The sequence below is a fragment of the Panthera uncia genome (assembly GCF_023721935.1).
Source record: "Panthera uncia isolate 11264 chromosome A1 unlocalized genomic scaffold, Puncia_PCG_1.0 HiC_scaffold_17, whole genome shotgun sequence".
Classification (NCBI taxonomy): domain Eukaryota; kingdom Metazoa; phylum Chordata; class Mammalia; order Carnivora; family Felidae; genus Panthera; species Panthera uncia.
In genome coordinates, this window is record NW_026057577.1 from 27,369,928 (window position 1) to 27,390,383 (window position 20,456).

General features: G+C 52.7%; 1 protein-coding gene across 6 annotated transcripts in view; it reads left to right on the forward strand.

Moving 5' to 3' along the window:
• The first annotated feature begins 15,568 nt into the window (after positions 1 to 15,568).
• The window catches only part of TCF7 (transcription factor 7), a 32,708-nt gene continuing 27,820 nt past the window's right edge, over positions 15,569 to 20,456 (forward strand). For 2 of the 6 annotated variants that reach the window (XM_049649175.1, XM_049649178.1), the window contains exons 1-3: positions 15,571 to 15,968; positions 16,143 to 16,209; positions 16,715 to 16,839. In XM_049649175.1, the coding sequence (XP_049505132.1) occupies positions 15,717 to 15,968; positions 16,143 to 16,209; positions 16,715 to 16,839 (444 nt within the window). In that variant the 5' untranslated portion in view covers positions 15,571 to 15,716. Of the gene's footprint in view, positions 15,969 to 16,142; positions 16,210 to 16,424; positions 16,494 to 16,714; positions 16,840 to 20,456 lie in introns of those variants that run through there. The other 4 variants (XM_049649179.1, XM_049649177.1, XM_049649174.1 and 1 more) reach the window with 4 other exon arrangements.

A 20,456-nucleotide genomic window follows, 5' to 3' on the forward strand; every position in this document is an offset into this window, starting at 1 on the left:
GCTTTGCTGGGACATCCTGGCCCTTTGGCTGGCCCTGTCCATCCAGTAGGCCCTGTGTGCCCAGCCCTGTGCATAGGCCACAAGTGGAGAAAACAGAAGCATCAGGATCCTTTTTATTTGGTCATTTAGACTTTAAGCCCTACCTACTTCTCATAAAGATTTGAGGCCCCTGGAGAGTACTGAGTGCCCAGGGGTACAGACCCAGGCAGGCTTCCTGCAGGAGGAGGAGTAGGTGGCAGTGGATAGGCCAGAGGCTGTGGCTCTCCCTGCAGCCAAGTGGACGGAGCGTTTTCTGGAAGGCACAGGCTAACCAGACTCACATCCCCTTCACATTTGACCCAGCAGAAGGGCTTCTAGGGCATAGGCTCATTGCTATGTCATTTGCATTCTGCTTTCATGTAATGCATAGGATGGAAAATCCCCCTCAGCACTGGGCCCGAAAATTATCGTCCATAATGCCTTCCTCCCATAGCTGCAGCACTGGCTGGCAGATGGGGAGTCCTGCCCATTCTCTGGGCCTCCTGCCTTGAGGTGGCAGCTGCTGTGAAGGTGGTGGCAGCAGCAGACACAGGCCTCGCAAAACAAGAGACTTTCACATGTGACTCACACTCCCTAGGACCAGAAGCAAAATGACGTGTGAAAACCAGAGCCGCCTGAGTCTTCTCAGGGGAATCCCCTCAAGTTTCCTCCCCATTTCACTCCTTTAAAAAAACCCTGGCATGGCCCAGCACTCGAACCCTCCAGGAAAGTGCCACATTCTCCCAGCCATACTGGGCAGGGGCCATGCCATCCAGGCTGACTTCCTCGATGTTCTCCCCCAGGGTTCTAAGGTCTTGGGAAATACGTGGAAACAGAGAAATAGTGGGAAGTGGATGGGTCCCCAGGGGGGAGCCCAGATGGGCCCTCCTGAGCAGTTGTGCCTTGCAAGTCCCAGGCAGGGCTGCTCCATCGTGTTCCCAGCCTGACTTCCTCCTCATGATCCATTCTGTGAGCCACCCCTTCCTTATCCTTGCAGTAAACTGCACTTCTGCTAAGACCCCTGAAGGGGATTTCTGTTGCTTGCGCGCAGTCATCTCATGGCCCATGAATGCAGGATGCTCCAAAGCCGTTAGCAAAGGCCACCTTCAGCTCCTGACATGCCTGAGGCTTTTCTGCCACCCTCAGTAGACCAGCCTGGCCCAAACCTTGCTCCTGTCAGCGAACAGTGGCCGGACCTTGGGGAGGCCCTTCCTCCCCCTCTAAGTCCCTGGTTCCCTCACCTGTAAGGAAGCTGGTCATGAAGAAACTCTAAAGATTAAATGAGATGATAGACAGCTGACATATCAGTGGGAACGCAGCATTTGATTTCCTTTAAATATCATATCTCTTTTTTTTTATTAAAAAAATTTGTAATGTTTCTTTTTGAGAGAGAGAGAGAGAGAGAGAGAGAGGCAGAGTAGGAGCAGGGGAGGGGCAGAGAGACAGAGAGAGACACAGAACCCGAAGCAGGTTCCAGGCTCTGAGCTGTCAGCACAGAGCCCGACACATGGCCCAAACTCACGAACCGTGAGAGCATGACCTGAGCCAAAGTTGGGCGCTCAACCAACTGAGCCACCCAGGTGCCCCACTAGTGATTTTTCTGATAGTGTCCTCTCATTATTATTTTCATTGTTATCGTTAGAAGCAAGAACAACATGGTGTTCTCAAGCATTATCCTGTGAAGTAGCAAAGCAGCCCTTATTATTCCCCACTTCACAAGGAGGGAAACTAAGATCCAGAGAGAGTGGGTTAGTGGTGGGCTCCCAAGTCAGGCTCCCTGGGTTCAAATCTCATCCCCATCACCATGAAGCTGTGTAACCTTGGATCAAGGTACTTGTCCCCCCAGAGTCTCTGTTTCCTCCTCCAAGAAATGGGGCAATAAGGCTGCCCACATCACGGGCCACGTATTAGAATAACACCAAGGAATTATCATTCACTTTTTGAGGAAGTGATAATGGCTTTGTGGTTATGTAAGAAAGTATTCTTATTTTTAGAAATATATACTGAAGCACACAAGGGTGAAATGACATGATGTCTGGGATTTGCTTTGATGTATTTAACTAAAAAAAATTTTTTTTAATGTTCATTCATTTTTGAGAGACAGTGTGAGTGAGCAGGGGAGAGGCAGAGAGAGGGAGACACAGAATCCACAGTAGGCTCCAGGCTCTGAGCTTTCAGCACAGAGCCCGATGCGGAGTTTGAACTCAGGTACTACGAGATCATGACCTGAGCTGAACTTGGATGCTTAACCGACCGAGCCACCCAGGTGCCCCTTTAATATACTTAATTTAAAAGAAAGAAAGAAATGAGCCAAACATGTGTGGCAAAATCTTGACAGTTGTGCAGTTGGGATGATGTGATTTATGTGGATCTATTCTCTCTGCCTGTGAGATTCTTCGTTAACAACAAAAAAAAGACCGCCTGACTCACGGAGCTGTGGTGAGGCCTCCCCGGTGCCGGCCCCAGGAAGCACCTAGTAAACGTGAGCTACCGTTGTGGCTACCGTTATCCTTGTCACTGTCCTGCCAGCCTGAGAAGGTGAGCCAGGGTACAGTCAGTGCTCCTGAACCCCGTCACTCCCAATGACACCTCGCCCTGCCTGTCACTATGAAGCCTCACCAGCTGTGTGCCAGGGCTCTGTCACCAACACTGAAGGCGGGGCTCAATCATGAGGTGTTACCCCCCTATGCCCCGTGTGAGCAACTCTGTTCTAAAAGACCCCCTTCAGGGGGAGCCTGGGTGACTCAGTTGCTTCAGCATCTGACTTAATTTTAGCTCAGGTCATGGTCTCCCAGTTCGTGAGTTCGAGCCCCGAGTAGGGCTCTTCACTGACAACGGCGTGGAGCCTGCGTGGGATGTTCTCTTTCTCTCTCTCTCTCAAAATAAATAAATAAACTTAAAAACATTTTTTAAATAAAATAAATAAAGACCCCCTTTGGCGACTCACTTGAACCAGAACATCTGGTCACCAGGCCTCCTCCAGAGCCCAGATGAGAACCCTGTCACAGCTCCTTCATGAGGAAGATGAATTCTGCCAATCAGTCCAGTGCCATCCTCCGTGCAGTGGTGACAGCTGTGGGGGAGGCAGGGGCCCCGTTTTCAACTGTCAGCCTCCTTACTTTCCTGCCCTGCAGTTCAGACACAGCCTCTTCAGAGCTAGCCACCAGGGGGTGCTCTCCAGCGGAATCACAATCTCCCGGGGTTCCAGAGCCCTAGAGGCTGTGGAAGGAGCCACCTGGTAACACTGGGCTGAGGCAGTGAGCAAGTGAACTGCTTGTGATGGAACGAGTCCCAAGCCCCCAACCTACCCCTAACATTTTAATTTCCACCAGCATTTTTAAATAACGTTATGTATTTTGGGCATTTTTTGTTTGTTTTTGTTTTTGTTTCCAATAAAAGTAACTAATGCTTAACATGCTAAATGGGTTTTGAATTTTTGTCTTGTGTTGCTGCATGTTTGAAGATTTCCTGAGCTTAGGGCAGATGGCTCCTAAATTCTTGGGCTATGAAGCAGAGGAAGGGGAGCTCCAGCGGCCTGTGAGACCCAGGCAGATCCCTGGCCCCTCTAGGCCTCAGTTTCCCCTGTCTGCACGTTTGGGGGTGCTGGCTCACATTTCTCTGAGCTCTAGCAGGCCGGCCTTCCTCAGTGTTCAGGGCTGGTCTGGGGAAGGTGGGACAGGGGAGGCTCACCCCTCAACCTTTCTCTACAGGGCCCCCAACTATCTGCCTCCCAACTCACTTCCTCTTCATTGTGCAGTTCCGGCCCCTCCTTGGCGGACCCTCCTGACCACTCTGGGCTGTGCTGTTCTCCTCCCCTCTGAGGGGCTGCACGACCTTGACTCTGTCATCCGGGGCACCTTGTCCATACGGTATAATCTCTAACTTCCCACAGATGCCTGTTCATTCTCTGGGAGTTCTGGCCCCAGAAGTGAACAAGACAGGTCTAGCCTCGCCTGCGCAGGCATCAGAGCCCAGCTCCCTGACTAGCATTGCGAGCTGGCACCCAGGGTACGTTTGGTACTTTCTACGGGTGCAAAGGAAAGGCCAAGACAGCATTTTCCATGCCGGGGTGCAGGCATGCCGTGGCTTTGTCTCGTGTACAAGTCCCAGCAACCAAAGGGGTTTTAAGAGCTTTCCCCCAGCAAACCTAGCTGGAGTAGTTCAGGGACAAGCCAGGCCCCACCCCTACCATTGTGTAGGAGCAGGATCAAAAAGCTTTGGGACCACACTTTGGGGTCCTGGGTACAGGGCTTAGCAGGAAGCAGGGAGCATTTCTTTGACTCCAAGGCTAACGTAGACTGGTGGTTCTCAGGTCTGCAGGCCTGGACTCCCAGAAACCAACTGCCAAGCACTAGCCCCACAGTCAGGAGGGAAAAGCTGTCTCAGCCCCGGGCCTATACCTAGAAATCCATTGCATCAGGTCTGTTGCTGTGGCCCAACCTGCTGCAACTGAAGAAACCCCCACTCAAACCAGAGGGGCTGTGAATTCCAGAAGGGGAGTTTTTGGCCACAGACCTAGTCCTACTCTGAATCAGGATGAGAAGAGCCCCGTGAAAGCCTTTTCTTATCACCCAGTTTGTCATGTGCCCTTTTTCCCAGGGCACTATAGACCCCAAGAAGCAAGGTGACTTGTTTTTGGTCAGCAGGCTCAGCTGTGCCAGAAACTTCTCCAAGCAGGGAGGGCAGCCCTGAGAGGGAAGAATGTTGGAAAGAGAATGAATGGGTCAGGGCACAATGTGGGCTAGAGGCACCAGAACTCCCACTCAGAAAAGGAAAAAGAGTCCCCAGTTCAAAGAGGAGGGTCCATCCTGGGGGCCCGTTAGGTCTGCTGGTAGCAGGGGCAAGGAAATGAGGGCTATAAGAGTAAGTTGCTTTGGAACCAGCACGCCCTGGGGTACCTGGGGGGCTCAGTCGGTTGAGCATCCAACTCAATTTTGGCTCGGGTCATGATCTTAGGGCTGTGGGATCTGGCCCTGTGCTGGGCTCTGTGCTGAGCTTAGAGCCTGCTTAAAATTCTCTCTCTCTCTCTCTCTCTCTCTCTCTCTCTCTCTCTCTCTTTTTCTCTCCCCCCCCCACACCATTGCACTCTGTCTCTCAAAAAATAAAATAAATCTTTAAAAATAAATAAATAAAATAACCCAGCCCCCTGCCTACCTCCTGCTTCAGCATCTTCCAAAACCATGGGTTAAGAAGAGAAAGAAAAGAGGGAGAAGAGAGAAGTTCTCAAATGGTAAGAACAAAGACCAAGCTTGACCAGAAGGGGAAACCCTTTAAAAGATGTCAGTAATAATAGAGCGTCAAACGAAAAGTAAAAACAGCAAAGCTGACAAGGAAAACCGCAGTAGTCAGCAGAGGTCCACCAGTGACCCAAAGGTGAAGAGAGGCACTTTCACCCCTGCAGAATGGAGACTGACTTCGGGAGCCACCCCCAGGTCCTAGCACAGCTCCAGCGGCCGGAAGCACGAGAAGGGGGATCCCAAAAGGTTCTCTGGTGCTCTGTCTCCAGAGAGACAGGTGATCCACCTTTGGGACAGTGACTTGGACCCACCTCCCTGATAGAAAGCCTGAGGGCATGGACCTGTCTGTTCTGGCACCCAGGAGAGGCTGGGGAAGACCGTGGTACGTGAGAAAATGACCCCGGGCTACCTGAGCAGCGCCCTCCCCCTCCTGAAGCCCTGGAGGCTGTGACTCTGTCCCCTTGGTAGCCATTTTCCATTTCTGAAGAGTCTTCTGAAGGAGCCAACACCAACTTGGGGTTCCTTCTGTCCCGTCACTGTCCTCACACAAGGAAGGGGAAGACATCTCTGTGCGTTGCAGAGCTAAAGTTAATTTGGAGCCCCGAGACCGAGACCAGGGTTTGAGCTATGTGACCTTGGGCGAGTCACTTCCTCTCTGGGAGCCGCAGTTTCCTCATCTGTAAAATGGGGTTAAAAGACCTACCTCTCAGGGCTGTTGTGAGGATCAGATGAGATAACAGATAGGAAAGAGTTCTGTAAACAGTAGAGTGCCATGCAAATGTATGGAGACATTCTTGGGTCTAACGCATATTTATTGGACATCTGCTTTCTGCCAGATCCTGGCTCAGCCCACGGGATGTGGTCTTGAGTAAGACAGAGGGGTCCTACTAATACAGCAGAGAGAATGGGAGTGAGCAGGATACCCTAGAACGATAGCCTCACCCACACCCAGAGAGATTGTATAGGGAACCCAGGCCTCCCAGCTCCTGTCCCTGTGTCTGAAGGCTGTCTGGGGTGGTCCATCCCCCCTCAGCAAGATCATCGCGAAAGCAAACACTACCAGTCTGGAGCTCCAGCGGCTTCCAGAACCCCATGATGGAGATTACTCAGCTGGAGGAAGCAGGGTTGCAATTTGTAATTAGAGTCACCCAGCAATGTTGCCACAAATTAGTCCGAGAAATCTCTCCTGGGCAGCAGCAAGGAGAGGGGACTTCCCGCCTAAGAAGGGGCAGGGGGCTTCTCTGACCCCCTCCTGCCAGCCGATATGTTGACCTGCTCCGGAGGTCATTAAACCTACCTTAGAATGGCTACAAACCCTTGGTGCAGTTGAGCTGAGTGAGTGGTTGAGAGCCCAGGTCCAGGAGTCAGACCATCCTGACTTTAAATCTTAGCTTTGCTTCTCACTAGCTATGTGACCTTGGGCGAAGAACTTGACCTACTCAGATTTACTTTCCCTAATAATAGTATTTTCAACTTCATTAGCATTTTGTAAAGGCTAAACAAGACGATTGCTGTAAATCTCTGTGCATATAACTAGGCTAGGCATACATGAGTTGCTCAATTAATTTTTACCGTTTAACAAATATTTACATGGTACTTAATATGGACCACAAACTATTTCAAGTACTTTACAAACAATAACTCGCTTAATCTTTACAAGAACCTAGTGAGATAGGTATTATTATCATTCCATCTTACAGATAAGAAAACTGAAGTGTGCGCACAGGCACACACACGAAAACTGAAGCACAGAGAGGTTAAGTGACTCGCCCAAAATCACAGAGCTAGCTAGTAGCAGAGCGGAAACTGAAACCCAGGCTCTCCTCTCCTCTGCTTCTTCCCATCTTTCTCCTTCCAGCCCATGGTTTTAGAAGTTGAAGCAAGTGAGGGAAAACTTATTTAAGAACAAGCCCCCTCCTCATCACCAATCTCTGTCTTCCTAGACCTCAGTAGGCCTAGGGGGAGCCTTGGCACAGATTGGGCTCTGGCTCCGTGCTGTCAGCCACTAGCATTAAGTTGCCTCCTGCAAAAAATGATGTTGTTATTACCCTCCCTTGAGATCAGACCCCTACAACAACACTCCCCTGCAGCCTCCAGCCTCCAGCCTCCAGCCTCCAGCCTCCAGCCCCAATTTGGAGCCGGAGATGTCCAAGCTCTGCTCTCACATTCACCTCAGAGGCTGCCATAGCTTGGATGCCTGCTGTGGGCTCCACCGAGCCAAGTGAGGACCAAAGCTACATGGAAGTATAAGGGACTGACCACAGCCTCGGAGGAGCCTCAAGGGTAGAAACCCTCCTCAGCAGCTTCTCTCCCTTGGGAACTCCCAGCCTCTGCTCACACACCTCTGGTGACAGGGAGCTCACTGCCTCTGTTGGCAGCCTGAGCAGGCCATGGTTGGCCAGCTGTGACTGGTAGACGTGTTTCCTCAAGCTGAGATGAAATCTCTCCATGTAATTTCCTCCCATTAGTCCTGTCTCTGCCCTCAGGCCGCGCAGGCCAGCCGGCTCCCTCCAGCCTGTAGACATCTGGAGATGGCCATCTTTTGGCAGGAGGAGCCTCCTCTGGAGCTGAACACTAGGCAGCTTCAGGCTGGCCTCAGAAGGCAAGGTTCCTGGTGCCTTCCCCCACCCTGGTCCCCACTTTCTCACACATAGCAAGACTGTAGGGTTGAGGGACAGTCCCTTCTAAGGGTCTGGTCCTGAGCACAGCACTTCTGGGTGGGAGCGATAATAATAAATGACATTGCACACCACTTAGAAAGTACCTACTCTTCACTAGATCCTGTGCTGAGTAGTCTGCAAGCAAGAACTCATCCCATCTTCCCGGCACTTTGACTCAAGTATTATTATTGCCCCCACTGAACAGATGAGCAAACAAGGGCTCTAAGAGGGAGGTGACTGGCTCAAGTTCCCAACCACAATGAGAAGGTGGAGGATCCCAAGCTTACACACAGGCTGTGAGCCTCAAGTCCAGCTCTTGACTACCAGACGACAAAGACAGATAGCAGTGGAAAAACAGGAGACTCACTCCCAGGAAACAGAGATGGAAAAACTCAAGAGAAGTTGAAAGACTCCAATTCTAAAGATGATGGGACTCTGGAAGGGATAGAGATCCCTGTGGACAGGAGCAGGTGGGAAAGTTTGCCAAATGAGGGAGAGACCAGAAACGAGCCCTGAAAAAATGAAGCATCCAGCCCCTTTGGAATTCCCAAAGAACAAACCAATAGGAATAGCCACCTCCCCCTGCCAGCCGCCTCCCCTCCCCACCACCCGCCCCCCCCAGCTTGAGGAACCAAGTTGGGTTGGACCTTTCCACAACAGCTCCACCTCATGAGCAGCAAGCATTTATTAAGCACCACAGCATGCTTGGTCCATGTGAGCCCTCAGCAAGGACACAGATGAAGGGTTCATGATCTCAAGAAGCTGAGAATGAACCCAGTAGGGCAGGAGTGAAGCCCGGTTAGAGTGTGATGACCAGTGTGGGACTCCACTATGGCTAATTTCTTCCATATCGGGGACACAAGTTGGAGTCTGTTTTGGATAGGGAGTGCTCTTCCCTGCCTTCTGAAACCAGGGATACCAGCATTCCCCAAAAGACTTCCAGAGGAGGGGGGCACATGGGTGCCTCAGTTGGTTAAGCATCCCACTCTTGATCTCGGCTCAGGTCATGGTCTCACTGTTCGTGGAATTGAGCCCCACGTTGGGCTCTGTGCTGACAGCATGGAGCCTACTTGGGATTCTCTCTATTCTCTCTCTGCCCCTCCCCCCACTCTCAAAATAAATTTAAAAACTTAAAATATATACATTTTTGAAAAGACTTCCAGAGGAATTAAGTTCTTGGGAAAATTATACATCAAAAAATAGTTTTATGGTTAAATCAGTTTGGGAGACACTTGGCTAAAGGAGGCTAGGCAGGACATTGCTGGTGCATGGCCTCTCAGAATCTTTACTGGCTGTGCACATTGGGACTGGCAGTGACTGAGGATCTGGCGTAGGCTCTCCTCAAGTCCTCCATGCCCACCGTGTCCCTTCGGTCTTTCTAGCAACACCCCAGGTTCTAGGAATAAAGGGGGTACTCTCCAAGTGGAAGATGGCAGATTATGCTCCCAGGAGTGTGTTCTACAAGAGAGGACAACCAAGGAGAGCTAGTGTCTGGGGAGGGGCTACTTGGGAGGAATTGTCCCAGGTGGCGGGGGTGGGGAGACCATGAGACCTGGAACATGAAGATGTGACATTCTGGGTAAGGTGCCAATAGATGGCCGAACTCTCCCCCAGAATCCTGGCTCACCTAAGCTCCAGAGACCCTATGGGGTCAAAGTCCATCATAACCCAGCATATGCTACCGCCTTGCTTTATCAAGGCTATGTCCTCTTTTATTTTTTTTTAAGTAGGCTCTACACCCAACATGGGGCCTGAATTTACAACCCCCAGATCAAGAGTCACAGGCTCCACCAACTGAACCAGCCAGGTACCCTAGCCCTGTTCTCTTTAATTCTACTTGCCTCCTAGCTTGACCTTCCTCCTCCAGGAAGCCCTCCCTGACCGCCAGGTATGTGGCAAGACATATACACAATAGCCATATTTCTGAGCCCCTGGCTCCTAGAAACTCTGTCTGGCTTGATGTCTCCCACAAGAATTCCTTGAAAGCAGGTACTCAGCCTAGTGCCTCCTCTCCGGATTTTAAGTGATCGTTGCTGTGAATGATTCATCCATCTATCCATCCATCCATCCATCCATCCAGTCCAAAAGTTTCCAAGCACAGCAATTTGTCAGCTCTGTAACAGGCCCAGGGAATAAGCAACAAAGCCCTTACAACCCTGTCTCAAAACTAGATATCTAATGGTATTTTCCTAGTAAGACATTCCTATGTCACTGTGGCTAGGGCTGTTCCTACAATCCAAACACAAGTTAATATGGATACATTCCTCTGTGAAACTGCAGGCAACTCCCACATGGACACTGGGCCTCAGTGTCCCCCACTTCCTGCTGCATTTGTGAGGCTGCTTTTCTCGCCTCTGGTCTCATTGTTGTGGGCTCCTCACTGCATCCCTGAAACTAGGTAAGGGGCACTGAGCCCAGAGAAGGCAGAGGACTTACCAGAGTTCACCCAGCAGGTCAGGGGGTGGTACAGTGACCAGGACACAGACCTCCCACTACCAAGCTCTTTGAAGACCCATTCACTGATAGCACAGAGCCTGGCATATGACAGCCACTCCTGGCTTGCCTTTGCTGCTGACACATTGGCGCCTCTGAGTCCAGACCCTTTCCTGTGGAAACCCAGGATGATTTATTCCTCCTGGTGAGTGAATACCATCGCCACTCGCTGGGAACAGTGGCTGGCACACTGTGGGACATTAGCCTGCAGGAAACTGCTGTAACAAGCCCTCTAAAGCTGAGGGGCAGCTCTCTGTAATAGCACCACCACCCCTCAAGCCAATTTCACCAAACTTCCCTGGGGTGTCATCAGGATTAGCTAATATCCAGGTTTATCATTAAATTTTTTTCATTAAATTTTTATTTTAAGAGCAATTCTCAGTTATTGCATAAAGTCTAGGGATTGGGGTGGGGGGAGAACCCAGAGAAGGTTATAAAGAAGGAAGAAATGACCCCAAACCCTTCTTGCTTCATTTTATTTTATTTTTAAAAATGATTTTTATTTTATTTTTAAAAATTTATTTATTTAAGTAATCTCTCCACCCAACGTGGGGCTTGAACTCAAGATCCCAAGATTAAGAGTCGCATGCTCTACCAACTAAGGCAGCCGGGTGCCCCCTTGCTTAATTTTCTTTTCTTTTTCTTTCTCTCTCTCTTTTTTTAAGATTTTATTTTTACATAACCTCTGCACCCAACGTGGGGCTCCCACTTACAACCCTGAGATCCAAAGTTGCAGGCTCTACCAACTGAGCCAGTAAGATACCCCCTTGCTTCATTTTAAAGGCAGCTGCCTAGTACCTGATCCAGAGCAGTCGCACCACAGAATTGTGTGTTTTTGCCATTCTGCAGGCCACAGCCACCTACCTAAGAACACACACACACACACACACACACACACACACAAACACACACACAAACACAAACATACAGTGAAACTACACAGTTTCCAGAGAGCAAACTGTGTTTCTAGTAACAAACCACAGTCTGCCTCTAGGACGTGTGGCCAGGCTTTGCCCTGAGAGAGGAGGCTTGCACAGAAAGTGTTCCCGCCCAGAGCCAGCAGCCAGGCCTCCAGGCTGCACTCGGTAAGCCCCAGCAGGATGCCAGGAGGGCTGGCAGGCAGGAAAACACGCTGCTCCGAACCTCTCCCCGTTGTAATTGACCAAACCCATCTGGGCTCCTTTGAGTTGTTTTCTGGAAACACCACATTTCAAGGGTCTCCCTGTTAGAAAAGGTCATAGAGTTCACACAGGCCTTTCATGTTAAGGAACTTAAAAGAAAAGGAAAGGAAAAGTACATTTTTAGCCTTAGCTGTGATGAGGTGGGCCCGGGCCATGAGAACACTTAGATGACTTACATGATGTTACATGAAGAGCCAATTAGCCTAACAACTTCCGAAAACTGTCTAGCTCAAGAGCACCCATTTATTAGAGTGCATGGAATGTGCCCGGCCTTGTACTCAGCTCTTTTCCAGGGTGCGGAAATCATCTCAATCTCACTCAGTGCGCGGCAGCCTTGGATGTGATACTCATTTTACCCAAGAGGAAGCTGAGGCCCAGAGAAGGTCAGTGATTTGTCTGAAATCCCCCAGCTGGTAAAGAGTAGGGCAGGGAAACTCAGATAGGCCTGCCTAAATCCAAGCTGGCGCTCTTGTACTCAGACCCTCAACCCTTGTGAGCTCTGACTTTGTCCTATCTCCAGCCTCTGAGGAGAGCACACGTCCACCTGGTTTGATTGCATGAAGATGAAGACTCATGCTATCTTCAGCTCTGACCTGAACATCATGAGTCCAGAAGAGTCTGGGTCCTCCCTCCAGAAGACTCTGGCCCTCCTCCGGAAACTCCCTGGTCACCCCCAGAGGGGCAGCCGCAGCAGAGCTCACCCCCCATTCTGTGGAAGAAGCCCATAGTCACTGTGTGTGGGCCCAGAGGAGAGATGGTACAGACTGAAGTGTGATTCAAGGGAGATGCTCTGGGCCCTCCTACCTAGCAAAGGGCTTGAGCCATCTTATATGGACCAAGCAGGGAGATTCCCCAATCCTCATGCACCATGAGCCACCCAGAAAGCCAGGACTCTATTAGTAGCAGCTCATTCATCAGCATTTGCAGAAACCACAGAGCAGATAAGAACCGCCCCCCCCCCCCCCGCCCCGGGACTTTAGAGGTCATGACAGAACACTAGAGTGTGGTAGTTAGAGTGTGGGCTCAGGATCCTGTCACTGTCAAGGTTTGGAATTCTGATACTCTCACTTCCAAGCTCTGAGATCCTAGGTGGCTTATTCAACCTGTCTGAGCTTTGCTTTCCTTGTTCATGAATGAGGATAATAGCTCCTATGTCATAGGATTTGTATGATGATTAAATGAGATAATGTGTGTGAAGCTCTTGACATGATGCCTGACACACAGCAATCACTCAGTAAGATGAAGTCATTGAGAAGATGATAATAATGATGATGATGATGCAATCAGTGCCAACCAGACAAGGGGCTGCTGAGGGCCACACCTGCCTTCTTCCCTTTGTGGACAAGCCTGAACTCCTTTAACTCTCTACTGCTCTGAGCCCTAGAGAGCCTTCCAGGTCCAGATGAAGTCTGCCTCCTCCAGGAAGCCCACCTCACCACCCCAGCCACATTGATTTCACCATATCTGAGCTCCTTCTGCTCATGGTCTGTGTAGATGAATCACCAACAAGCTTGGCTCTAATAACTTCTCAGCTTCTCAAGCAGTGACCCCTGGAGAACAGGACCCCCTCCACTGTCTCTCCCCTCTCCACAGCTTGAGTCCGGATTAGGTACACACACAGTCGATTCTCCCTAGAAGGCATTCAACCTAATTTCAGTGTAGCTGTAGATGTCTGATACTCAGCTGGTTTGTCCCTGCCTTACTTCTCCTCCTCACTTCCCTATTCTCCCCGCTCTCCTGCCTCCTCCCCTGGTTCCACACCACAGGGCAAGAGGTTAAAGCCATGACCTTGTACAGCAGTGGTTCCCAGACTTTGGGATTTCACAGCTCTATAAAATGTCCAAAGAGATCTGGGGTGGGGGAGCGAATAGAACGGCCAAGTATTTCTTTTGCCAAATAAGAACATTTTAAAAAATCAATTTTCACAATTATTTTAGCAAAGAAAAGCTGTTTTTTACACCAAGAAAGCAGAAAATCCATAATCTCTGATTAAAAGTTAATACTTTAAGCTGAAAAAATTCAGCCTTATTGAGAAAAACAAACCACCTCACTGTTGCCCTGACTTCTCTCCTTTCTCCATGGACTGGAGATAACAACCCCCACTGTTCTATGTTCACTCATGGGTCTGGGGACCTTTTTGTCCTGGAGGAGGCTCCTGCTAAGCTGGGATCACTCTCAAACGCAAGAGGACCCCCAAAGCCTTTGAGTTGGGCAGATTCATCTTCCCATACAGCTTTCCCAAAGGAGGCTCATCCAAGCCAGATCCTATAATCTCAGAAGCTGAAGTGGGGGGAGGGGGGGGGCATGGGCCCCTCCTCCTGTACCCTTTCCCCTCCCTACTGGGCTAAGACTTGCTGGAGCCTCCCCCCAACCCCCACCGCCCAATGGGGACAACGTGAGACAGTAGCAAGCTCATATCCAGAAACGGAGACTGGGGGAACATAATGGGCAGGACCTTCTCCACATCTCCGTCGCCAAACTGAGCACTAGGAACCCCCAGCCCCCAACTCCCGGAAGGGAGGAAAAGTGGGCACTCCAGTGCCAAACTGAGCACTAGGAACCCCCAGCCCCCAACTCCCGGAAGGGAGGAAAAGTGGGCACTCCAGTCGTGAGGTAGGAGGCCGAGCCGCCCCGCTGAGCGGGCGCAGATAGAATCTGAACGCCGAAAAGGACGGCCCTGGCTCTTTGATCCGCAGCCAGCCAGGCTGGGCCTGGACCGGGAGGGGCGGGGCGGCCCTCTTCCGGCCCCGCTTTGCGCTGCTGCCAGGGGTCTTGTGGGGCTCTGAGCGGGAGAGGCGTCCAAGACACCGTCCCTCCCTAATACTCTCTGCCCCTGTGCCCTCGGGAGAGGTGGGAAAGTCGACACTGAATCCAACTCAGAAACCTGATGGGGGCTGCGGTTCACTGCACAACGATCCTAAAGGATCTATGTTTTAACCAGATACAGTGGCCGAGCCAAGGCCAAGCGTCCTGTGGAGGCCCGAGTGGACATGACCCCGGGTGCCTTGTAGATGCGATGGAAGCCGGCACACGTTCCCGCGCTCCTCTGGCTCTAATAGAGCCTGCTGCTTGGATCTTGCGAGAGTCCGCCTGCGTCAGGCTCGGGGTCAATTGGCCCCATGGGAATACGACTTCCGGTGTTGAGTTGCTTCGGACGACCCACCCCTCGTCGGAATCCCGCGGCCCACGTGGCTGCCCAATGCCTCGCATCCCTGCGCTGCAGATTCTAGGCGTGGAACTTAGTTTGGAGGGAGGGAGGGGTGGGGGGCTGAAAGATCGGCAACGGGTTTGGGGGATCCTTCCTCCTCGTCCTCTTGGCTGTTCCACGCCTCAGAGATGCCACAGGGCTGAGAAGCACGTCACAGGGTGTAATGCATTAGCACCGCATGCAACAGGCGCTCAGTAAACGTGTGAGGGGCATAATGCTTGTGTTCGCACTGTATTTGGGCAGCCTGGAAGGAAATGCCAGATTGGTTTAGGGTTGCAGAATAGGGCAGAGAATGGGACTTTGAGGAACCTTAACCCTGCCAGCCGGTGTTGGAGAACAGCTTCGAACAGCCTTCAACCTCTAGAAGTCCCCATTTTCAAGCCCTTGACGTACTGGCCGACGCAATTCACACCTTGGCTTGCGTTCCAGGTCACCCCCACGGCCTAGGTGGAGAAACCTGGGCGCAGAGCGGGGAATCCCATATTGTAGGTGAGGAAGCAAGGTCAAGAGTCTCGTTCAGGGTCCCCGCGTTTCAGAAGGGTGAAGCCTGTCGGACGCCTCACAGCTACGCCCGCGAGAGCTAGCCCTTTAAGATTGCGCGCGCCGGTCGCGTCCCGGCCTCTCCGAGGAGAGGAGGGGCGGGGCGGCTGGCCACGCCCCCGGCCGGGCCCGCCCCCGGCGTCCCCGCCCCGCCCCCCGCACTGAGCCGGCGGCGCCTTTGATGTTCGGACCCGCCAGCTCCCGGAGCCGCTCAGCCTGGCGCCCGCGCCCCGCGCCCGCAGCCCGCCCAGGCGGAGTCAGCCCGCGCTCCGCCCGCCGCGCTTCGGGCTCGGAGGTCCGGACTCCGGGCTCGCCGCCTGCCGGGCCGGCTCCGCGCCCCGCACTCCCGCGCCCCGCGCCCCCGCGGGCGGAGCGCACCATGCCGCAGTTGGACTCGGGCGGGGGCGGCGCGGGCGGGGGCGACGACCTCGGCGCGCCCGACGAGCTGCTGGCCTTCCAGGACGAGGGCGAGGAGCAGGACGACAAGAGCCGCGACAGCGCCGCGGGCCCCGAGCGCGACCTGGCCGAGCTCAAGTCGTCGCTGGTCAATGAGTCCGAGGGCGCGGCGGGAGGCGCGGGGGTCCCTGGGGCCGGTGCCGGGGCCCGCGGCGAGGCGGAGGTCGGGGCCGAGGTGAGCGCCGGCCCTCGCCCTGCGCCTCTCGCTCGCCAGCCGCCCCCCGTGCCCTGCTGGCCCCGCCCCGCCCTCCCGGTCCCCTGGGGTACCCATCCCTCAGACCCCTCCTGCCCCGGGCCGCGAGCCCCGCGCCCCTCACGCCCCTCACGCCCCCTCTGGATCTCCCCGCAGGCTCTCGGGCGGGAACACGCTTCGCAGAGACTTTTCCCCGACAAACTTCCAGAGTCTCTGGAAGACGGTGAGTTACCGCTCGGTTCCCCTCCAGCCGCTAAGGCCCCGGTGGGAAAGGGGGTGGCACGGAGGACGAGGGTGGCGGGGGGGGGGGTGCACCCCGCACGGCAACTAAAGGAGGCGGCAAAACCGGGGGGTGGGGTGGGGGCGGGTTTCCCGGGCGCCGCCGGGCTCGAGTCACTTCCGGTGCCCTGACCTTTATAGGAGTAAACAGACCCCCGCCATCTCCGCCTCCCCTCCTGCCCAGGTGACTGACTAATCCCCAGTCTTGAGGAGAAAGCGTTGGCCCAGGTTCCTTGGCCGGCGGGCGGGCTGGGGGTCAAGTAGGGGCCGCCCAGGGGAGGCCTGGACGCGGGGTCCTTCGTCGGAACTCGGTACCGAGGCACTCCCGGCGCTTTTTTTCTCAAGTCCCACTTGAACGGGACCCCTCGGCAATTCTTACTCTGGAGAGCAGACCCCACCGGCCCTGACAGCCCCGGCGGGCGCGTCTGACCCAGCTGTGGTTTTTCCAGGCCTGAAGGCCCCGGAGTGCGCCAGCGGCATGTACAAAGACACCGTCTACTCGGCCTTCAATCTGCTCATGCACTACCCACCCCCTTCGGGAGCAGGGCAGCACCCCCAGCCGCAGCCCCCACTGGTAAGTGGCCCCGGCATCCCGCAGGCCTTGTGCCTGCTACCTCCTTGACCAGGTAGGTGAGGCATGGGCAACAAGTGTCTTGTGCCTAGAACAAAATAGATAAGTGAGAACTCTTTTCTGGTGTCTTTTCCCATATACACCCAGTGGGATGGGAAGCAGGAGAACTTTGCTGAAGGAAGGAGAGACCGCCCTAGGCACCCCCTTCCCTCCAGCTGTTGGCCTTTGTCCTCCCAGCTTGCTCACAAGCAGGTGCAGGCCCTGTCCTGATGCTAGGTAATGCCAGGGTAGAGTCTTTTCCGAGAATTTTTGAGCTGACACCATTCCCTCCCCTCCTGAGGTGCTGGTGTTCTGGTGTGGTCTGAACTGTGAGCTTTGCAGTTGGCCTTTTCCTGGAGCCTGAGCCCCAAGCCTGGGTGTTTGGAGGAATGGGCAGAAATGCTGGTGTGCTTCAGAGCTCCCGGCTGTGCAGGACAAACAGACTCAACTCGCTCTGTCCTTGCCATGAATGCACTATTGCCAGAGAAAGACCACAAATGCAATGTGTAGAAAGTAGGTTTTTATGAGGCTGGTTTGCTTTCCTATGCACCAGGAAGGGCCTGCAGAGGTGTTTCAAATCAGTGGTGTGGGTAAGGGACCTCTTGAATGATTTTGCTAATTAAATATATTTAAGCGCTTTGAAAGATTCCATGATCGTTACAAACCATGCTTTTCTGCCTCATTGGTACAGATGACCTGAAAGGTAGAAGAGCCTATTCTGAGTGCATTGGAGCAGTACAGCTGCACTTAAAAAAAAAAAAAAAAATTGAGATTAGTGTTTCAGACTGTCCTCAGCTGGCCTAAATCAGGGGTGAGATTAGAGGTCCTACAGTACACTAAATGTTTGGGGGCTTGGGGCTGCAAGTGGAGGCCTCGTGCAGGAGGGGCCGGCAGGTAGGAGGCTCACATGGCTAGTGGGGGTCACCCTGAGGGAGGAGGGTGACTGCTGGGCCATTTCAGATCAGAAGTGAGGAGAGTTGGTTCTGAAAGCTGTTTTGATGCCGGAGCCGGTGGGAGGTGAGAAGACAGATTCTTCTCCCCAGAAACCCAGAATGGAAAACCTGGTAAACTGTTGACTCTAGAAATGAGCTCCTTGGCCCTTGGACTCCCCATTTTCTCAAATGCAGAAGGAGCGTGATGGTTGAATGGTCTCTCTGCTCTAGGGTGGCTCCGTCTCTGAGGTGTTTGCTTCCTTCACGTCTGTGAGGGAGGCGGTTGCCCTTTGACCTCACCATCTCAGGCAACACCTCTTCCTAGAGACCTCCACCCTGCACCAGCAGATGCTTAACATAGATTCTTTTTGGGTCTCCTACAACAGGTAAACTCTTAGGTTTTGGGGCCAACTTGACATAACACAGCACTGCCAAACCACCGGCAGGTGAATTGCTTGGACAGGGCGCTGTGGTCACTGTGACAACCATGACTAGACAAAAGACCTAAGACCAAGAACAGTCCTAGGAGGGCAGGCTGCCCTCCAGCCTCTTGTGATTCCACAGTGCTTCAGGAAGGCGGTTGGATTTCTGTGTTCCTTTCATGGCCTGCGTGAGTGCAAGAGACCCCAGAGTGGGAGGGCCCCCTTCTCTGTAAGGGTGTGGTGATGGGACCATTTGGTCTCCTTTAGCTCACACTGGTCAGAGTGTAGGCGGACGGATGGCCAACTCCAGCAATCAGGATTCTTGGTGGGGGGGGGGGGGGGGGGAGAAGGGGCTGCTGAAGCAGGCACATCACTCTTCCCCTAGCCTGGGTCATTTGTTTTTTCAACCTCGGCATCTTTCTCTAGCTATAGCAGATGCTTTTCTGTGTGTTATACCCTCTCGTGTAGAGGTAAGTCCCCTTGTCCTCCTCCCCACCCAGCTCAGCCTCCCACTGCCTGGCTTCCGGGAACACGGGAGGAGGAAGACAAGGTCTGGAGATGACTTTCTTTGTGCTGGTATCAGCTGTTCCATGGGGCTGGGAACAAGGACAGAGGCATGGGCCTAAGTTGGGGTCACACTGGGTGAGGAAGATGTACGTGAATACAAGGGAGGAGCCTCTTTTAAGCAAACCTGATAGTTAAAAATGAATAGCAAATAGAAGTAATTGTTGGTGTTACCCAAAAAGTTGTTGGACATTTAAATTAGGGCTGGTTTTAAAAGCAAAATTGATTGACTCCATGTTTTGGGAACACATTTATCAGAAAAGATACCCTTACAGTGGGGCAGGAGTCCATTGTAGGGGCCCTGAGGAAGAACTGCCTTGGGAGGTTTCTTCCCAAGCTCTGCTTTCCTGAGCCCATGGGACAGATGACACGCTGCCCAGCCCCTGCCCTTGAGCCTTAGAACTAGGCCCCCTCCCAGCTTTGCCCCCTCTGAGGGAATCCAGGTGGTCACCAGTTGTGCCAAAGAGCTTTTAAGGCCAGTTGCTTAACCTCCCCAGACAGTGGGAAGAGCCCATGCCGGGGTCGTCCTCTGCGCATGAGTGAGTAGCTACCATGTGGGATGCCTCAAAGCATGCAGACTCAAACCTTGCCAGGAGCGATGGACCAAATGACCACCTCACAGCCAACTGCCAGTGGGGAGAGGGGGATCTTTTACCTAAAAGGGTGCTTCTTTTTAGTACATGGCTTCTTGTGAATTCTTGTGAATTCTCCTTTTGGGAAAGGAGAATTGGTCAAAGTTTATTTCATGGCTGATGTTTGGCAGGCATCTAATGTAGGCTTGTAGACAGATCCTGGCCTAGACCAGTAGCCACGGCTTGTTTTTGTTTTGTTGGCTTTGTTCTGCTCTGAGATTGGGAGGGGGAAGTGGGAGGGCCAACTCTGGGCCTGGCTTTAAGGGAATTCTGGGATGAGTAAGGCTTCGCTCCCTAGGGAAACTCAGATTCTTGAATGTGCGTGACTGCCAGTCTGGTGCAAATCCTCTTCTCAAAAAGGATAGGAAGCCCCGTTGTTCTTGTGGCCCCTTCCATGGCTCCACTTGGAGTCTTGGGCCTGGAAGATTGCTGAGCCTTTTGCCATTTAGGTGAAGTGTCCAGAATAGGCAAATGTATAGAGATGGAACATAGATGAGTGGTTGCTAGGGACTGAGGAAAGGGGGGAATGGGGAGTGGCCGCTAATGGCTATAGCGTTTCTCTTTGAGGTAATGAATGTGTTCTGGAATTAGATAGTGGTGCAAGTTATACAACCTTGTGAATATGCTAAAAGCCACTGAACTGTATACTTTAAAACGCTGAATTTTATGATATACAAATTGGATGTCAATTGAAAAAACAAAAAAACAGCTGAGCCTTTTGGCTCTTGCAGGGACTGGGGGCTGTTCCCCTGTGCCTGACCTCCACGGCCATCCTGGTGTCTGAGCATGCCCCAAGCCAGGGGTCAGGCATCCGTTCCAATGTTGGGGAGCCCAGTGGAGGCAGTGGACTCTTGCTTGGACTCCTGACCGTGGAGCTCACATTTCTGGACTCCAGGGTTTGGGGTTAGATGAAAGCTGTGCTAATGAGCCCTGGGGGGATTAGGAGGTGCAGGTTTGAGCAAGACTTGAGCAGGGGAAGGAAGTGCTGCTGACCCATGGCCACTATGTCCAGTGAAGCTCTGCAGAGATAC